The sequence below is a fragment of the Lipotes vexillifer genome, unplaced genomic scaffold, assembly GCF_000442215.2.
Source record: "Lipotes vexillifer unplaced genomic scaffold, Lipotes_vexillifer_v1.1 scaffold444, whole genome shotgun sequence".
NCBI classification, from domain to species: domain Eukaryota; kingdom Metazoa; phylum Chordata; class Mammalia; order Artiodactyla; family Lipotidae; genus Lipotes; species Lipotes vexillifer.
The window spans coordinates 1,367,779-1,374,327 of NW_006793488.1; the positions used below are offsets into that span (position 1 = coordinate 1,367,779).

A 6,549-nucleotide genomic window follows, 5' to 3' on the forward strand; every position below is an offset into this window, starting at 1 on the left:
GAGGGACCCTGCAAACAAAAAAAAAAAAAAAAAAAAAAAAAAAAAGTATTTCGGATACAGGAAGGAAGGAAGGGAGGAAGGAAGGAATAAAACAGGTATTGAGGACATGGGGAGGGGGGAGGGGAAGCTGGGACGAAGTGAGAGAGTGGCATGGACGTATCTACACCACCAAACGTAAAATAGACAGCTAGTGGGAAGCAGCCGTGTAGCACAGGGAGATCAGCTCGCTGCTCTGTGACCACCTAGAGGGGTGGGATAGGGAGGGTGGGAGGGAGACGCAAGAGGGAGGGGATATGGGGATATATGTATACGTATAGCTGATTCTCTTTGTTATAAAGCAGAAACTAACACACCATTGTAAAGCAATTATACTGTTTCTGTTAAAATAAATAAATAAATAATAATAATTAAAAAAAGAATTGCTGTGCATTTTGAGTATGAGCTTGCAGCATATGCAGTGTCCTCACACCTAATCTGTTGTTTTCTTCTTGGCAGACCCACTACAAGATTTTGGCTTGTCTATTGACCAGTGTCCCAAACAACTAAAACCAAATGTCAACATCAGATTTGGAATCATTCTGAGTAAGTAAAAATTATTGACATGATATAAAATATTACACAGCCTCTTCGTGGCCCAGACGCCCAACTGCTCGTGTGTACTGTGGCGGCTGTGGCTACACCACTGCTCCCATCACTCTCTGGAATTAACTCTAGTGCCATTTTCGTTTTCATTTCTCTCTCTGGGCAGTATCCAGATAGAGCAGAACTCTCATTTAATGCTGTGCTTTTGTACCAAAAAGACCCTAGGCACTCATTTGGGTATTACAAGCACCTGGAATCAGTATATGCAGCAAAATAAAGAAAATATTTTGAGCCTAAATATTGATGCTGCTTAAGAGAGACCTTTTTTGCTTAGTTATCTCAGCCACAAACAAGTCTGGTACCAGCAGCATGGTTTATCTTTGCATTATTTCATTCCCCAAATAGCTCTTATAAGTTCTTAAACCTTGACACAGGCAAAGACATGGAATATCTTCTCCCTGCACCCCAATCCATGAGGCGGAACGCTTTCTGATTGTTTATTTTTACGTGGTCGTGCCATTACCGTTGGTCACCACATTGCTATAGCTGCCAGTGTATCTCCTTTCTAACACAGATTCATCAAAACCAGGGCAGAAGGTGTTAATAAACTCAGCATGTGGGATCACTCCAGAGAAACGGAGGGAACATCCCGGAGGCCAAGTACTCTCATGCATTTTCATATTTCCAGACCCTGCACAGCCTCTGGGCTCTATACCAGCAGCTCCATGGGTGCTTTAGGGAGAGACAGAGAGGAAAGAGGAATAGAAGGAGGAGTGAGTGAAACGTAAAAGGGAGGGATGGAGAAAAAGGGCAGAAAGTCGGGAGCCAGCTCTGCAGAGCGGCCAGAAGCTTTCTGTGTGACAACGGGACAATGTCTGCCTGGCATCAGCGGTGAGGGTAGGCAGGCTGGACCACAGCCCACTGCTCTCAGGGGAGGCACCTGGGACTACGTAGCTGAGAAGCTGTGGAAGCCAGGCCCCCAGCCGCCACATTCAGGGGCCATGGCATCAGGCCAGGGGAGCAGGTCAGCTACCTGCTCCAAGCAGATGAAGTTTGTGAAAGGGCCGCGTTTCATCCCCAGGGCTGTCCCAGTAGCATTTGCCTAAATGCTGTTTTACCAAAAAAGAAAACTGTTCCCCATACAGTGCAGACTTCTGGAAAAGACAGGTCCTTTGGCTCATGCTTTTATGAATTTTGAACACTGTGATGCACAGCGAAACCCACACTAACAGGAAAGCTGGTCTTCCCTTTCCCTTCAGGGGAGGATATCAAGGGGCTGTTTCTGGACGTCGCTCTCTTCAGTAAAGGCCTGTCCATTCTGAATTTCTCCTACCCCATCTGTGAAGTGGATCTACCCAAGTTTTCTTTCTGCGGAAGAAGCAAAGGAGGTAGGTGTCTGGCTGGCTGAGGCCCAGGGCGAGGTGGACAGGAGCTCGCGGTGGAGGTCAGGACACCCAGGCCGGCGTCTGGGTCTCCCCCCTCACCTGTGGACAAGCTTAACCTCACGTATCATCACGTGTTGTATGAAAACGACCACACGGCCCATCCCACAGGGCCTGCCTTACGGGGGAGTGCGAACAGCAAATGAAATGTGCCTATCGGGTGTTTACAAAGAGAAACTTGTTACTGTTAGTGGTGGCACCTTGTGAAAAATGACTAGCGACAGAAAGAACCAGTAACTTCCCCAAATCCACTGAGATTCAGTGTTTCCAGGCTTCTCGTCAGCGATCCCTTTAGTGGCAGGGTCTCCTCGATATACGCTGGTGGGATAAAATGAAGCTTTCCAAATGTCACTGTTGAACTGTGGTCATTCCCTTTGAGCCAATGGCCAATAGGGACATTAGGTATCTTGATTCAAAATATATTGAGTAGAAGCGTGAAACCCACTGTATTATCTCCTCTTTCTCCAATTCACCAACCCCCAACCCTCTGCTATTCGTACCCCACTCTGGCCTGTCCCCCGCCACGTCCTCCTTTGTCCTTACCACCGTATTCACTGAGGCCCTGAGATGCCTCTGTGTATTTAACTAAAACTTGGGTCTGACCTGTGACTGACCTTCCCCGGAAGCTGCTCTCGTCCCCCTTCCCAGGGCCTCCTTCCCGTCCCCGTTGGCCAAGGGGAAGCAGACCCTTAATCCCACAGCCCACAAACACCTGCTTCTCTATTTCCACATTCATGCAAACTAGAGAGAAATCAGCCAGTTATGCTTTCTGAACAAACAATCGAGAAGAATTGGGGTCCCCTTCCCATCCTAAGGGATGCAGACAAGGGAGGTTTGTGCAGGAAAATGGGGGAATTCAGGGCGTGCAGGCTGGAAGGAGCAGGCTGGACTTGGCTGTGATGTGCAGGCGACAAACCTCAGCTCAGCCCTCCCTCGCGACCCTCCTCTCTGCTCCCCGAAGTGTGGGACTCATAACTCAATTCTAGCACCTGCCATGTTGGCCTCCAATCGCTCACTCTCATTTGTCATCCCCCATAGACTTCCTGTGGATGGGGTGCTACCATCTCCATCTTCTTATTCCCAGGATATTGAATGCGCTGATACATAGGGAGTGCTAAGGACAGCACATATACAGAGTGAAATAGCTAATGCAATATTAAGCACTGGTACCACACACTGTTCTAAGAGCTTTTCATCTAGTGAGTCATTTACTTCCTACCCCACCCTCAGGAGTTAGTATTATTAATATTCTACAGATGCAGAAAACAGGACACAGAGTTTTAGGACCTTGTGCCGTCACAGAGCTGGTGAGGGACCCATGGCTTCAACCTGGACAGGCTGGCTCCAGAGCCATAATCTTGGCTTCTAAGGAATGAATGAGCAAAAGAACAAACAATGAAATGTATGAATGTGCCTTTTGACCAGGAGTTTATTTAAAATTATTATTTAAGAACTCTTTCTGGCCAGTGATCTGACTTTGTTTCAAATCAGGACATTTTAATCTTCTTAACTAACCTACCAAGGAATGATTAGTCAGTTTTCCTTTCTCAACTTACTGGAAATATTTCTGATTAATCGGGTGCATTGATGTATTTCCCCAGCACCGTGAACTCTTCATGAGTTGGCCCCTATTTAACTTTTTCTACCTGTCCTCGGCCATGCCTGTACCAAACTCCTCACCCTACAGTCAGTCTCCTTCCCATTTCCTTCCTTCCTTCCTTCTTTCCTTCCTTCCTTCCTTCCTTCTTTCCTTCTTTCCTTCCTTCAACACTAAGTCCCTACTCCGTGCCAAGCACTCTGGGGAGCCTGAAGATGAACCAAAAATAGTTTCTGCTTTCAAAGACATTCATGATGGTCTGAAGGGATTGGAGATTCACAAGACAACTCTTCCAAGTTGCATCAAAGAGGTATAAAATGCCAAGGAAACTGGATGGGTAGAGGTCATTCCCAATGGATTCAACCTGTTGGAACAGGGCAATCTGGGAAATTTAATACAGAATTACTTTCCTGATTGCCTTACGTTCTTTGAAAGCCAGTTAGAAGCTATATATAGTATAGCATAAAATGCTGATGGTCTGCAAGCATTCCTGATTTTACAGAATGTTTTGGAGGACCTCAAAGCATCTTGAACTGATAACTAAATAATAAACCCCCTGAGAAAGATTGACGTCTTCATAAGCTGATACCTCTAGCCAGCGTCTACTGTCCTATCTCCTGTCTTTGGCTTACCTTTCCAGTGTTTTTCCCAAATAAGTATTCTTGAACCCAAGTGTATGGTATGCATTCTTCCAAGCATACGGGCATAGTGGGATGCTTGGAAGTACCTCCAGCTTAGTAAGAAAAGACACATACTGGGCTGTCCTTCACTCCTCCTTCCTTCTACTCCCTGGATAAAGTCTCCCCATCTCCCTCCTGGATGACAGAAATGGCTTCCAATTGGTTTCCCTCCCTCCCTACTGCTGCCAGCATGGTTTTCTCAAATACCGATCTGATCCCGTCTCCCCTCTTCCCAAAAGACTCCAAGAGTCCCCGTCTCTACAGAACAAAGTCTAAGTTCTTTAGTGACCAAAGTTCATCACATATTTGACTCTAGCCTGTTTCTAGACACATCCTGCCCCACGAGGATGCACCCTTAGCGCCAGCTTTATCATAAGTCATTTGCCACCGTCCGACCACACCCTGTGTTTTCACTCACATGACGTTGCTCTGATGGTCCCCTTGGCCTCGAATATCTGTTCCCCCTTTGTCTTCTGCCCAGACTTAACTCAAGGATCACCTCCTCTGGGAAACCTTCCTCCAGCCCCCAGCCTGGTGAAATGCTCCCTCTGGATCCTCCTGGAGTATCACATTCTTACTTATCTCAGTTGAAGTTATACTATATAGTGTGTGTGCATGTGAGTCTTCCTTGAAGGAAGACACTTCAAACTGTGATCTCCCTGAAGGAAGGGGGAATCTTTCTTGCTCCTTTCTATCTCTGCAGACCTGACAAAGAGAGCCTGGCACCGAATAAAGATGCAATAAATAATTGAATTTGCATATGATGGATTAAATGCAAGTTTACCAGCCCACTTCAGAAGTGACCATCTGATGATGTTTATGCATGCCACAGGCAAAAAGCACGTCAAACCCTAGTAAATATCTTGGTCCTCCAAGTTTAAGAAAACTGAACTATCTTTTCATCCGTGAATGGTTTTAATAAGTTTAATAAAACAGAAAGGATATTATTCCCCAAAACTGAGTTAGTCCAATTCAGTTCAGCAGCTTGAAAGGCTGGTGTTTATCTTATCTGAACACTGGGCAGCCCTGCAGCCATTTATTGGCTTTCTTGCTGTGGGGTTAATAATTGCACCGGGGGGGCTGAGAAGCCAAACTTGGGGAATTGCCAGGAAATTTCAACTAGTATAAAACGATCAGAAAAGCGATACACAAATGCGGCATAAACAAATGCTTATGTAAATTACATAAGCCAGGAAAGAATAAAATCTTACATTCAGAGGCTTCTTGGGTTATTAAATTTTTTTAACCCACGCACAAGCCTACTGCAGGAATGATTCTATTGAAAAGAAGTGATTAGAAAAGGGGACAAAACGGCACCTATGAGCAGTGAGGTCAATTCAAGCTCAAACACCAGTGGTGGATGGTGATGTATTAAGGAGAAAGCTGAGTGCCTCCGGGGTTGAAGGTCCTTCTCAGCAGAGCAGTGACAAGACTTGTTGTCCCCACCACAGGCCACACAGTACCTACGGTATCAGTCGGAGTTGAGTTGAGTGATGCTTCCACGGCATTACGATGCATTCCTCTGCACCCAGCAGGCTGTTCCCCAAGCCAGATAACACTGCAGAGTGGGCCAGGCTTAATAAGACTGTGTGAATAAAATGTTTCCTTTTCTTCTGCATCCTCCTCAGCTAGCTCTAAGGCAAAAGCACATGGGATTCGAAGAGCGAATGATGCTCTTTTGACATTCCCATTTAGGGTGTGATGGATAATTTGGGGGAAACAGCCTATATGTCCGATTATAGGGAATTGACTGAATTCAGCCAATTTTTCAGCCGAACAAAGGTACAATCTGCTGTGCTTTTAAATGATGTGTAGGAGATTATTAAGTTACATAAAAAGATACTCATAAAAATACTGTTAAGTGACAAAGAAGCTGCCATAAAAGAGTACCCACTATTGGATTTTGTTTTTATTAAAATGTATGTAAGTGTACACACCAAAAAACTCTGAAATAGTATACACTTAGGTGTTAATCATGATTACCTCTAAACGGTGGCACTGCAGATCTTTATTTTCATCTTTTTGGAAATCTCTTTTGTTAGTATAATTAAATTTACAAGGTTGCTCTTTTAAATATTAGTTGATCTTTGTAGTAAAGACTAGAGAGGATGAATCCTCTCCCCTCTGGATAGTAAATAAGAGTTTTCAAAAAAGAATCATAATCTACTTAACACTCAATGATATTTGGAGTTACACAGAATCTGAATCAAAGTGTTGGATCATCTAGTATCCATTCTGTACTCTTTCC

The 6,549-nt window shown here is 44.9% G+C and overlaps 1 protein-coding gene across 1 annotated transcript in view; it reads left to right on the forward strand.

The window, feature by feature from the left end:
* LY86 (lymphocyte antigen 86) overlaps positions 1 to 6,549 on the forward strand; it is a 49,483-nt gene that overhangs the window by 27,077 nt on the left and 15,857 nt on the right. The window contains exons 2-3 of the mRNA XM_007466383.1: positions 496 to 582; positions 1,842 to 1,970. Coding sequence (XP_007466445.1) covers positions 496 to 582; positions 1,842 to 1,970 — 216 coding nt within the window. The remainder of the gene's footprint in view (positions 1 to 495; positions 583 to 1,841; positions 1,971 to 6,549) is intronic.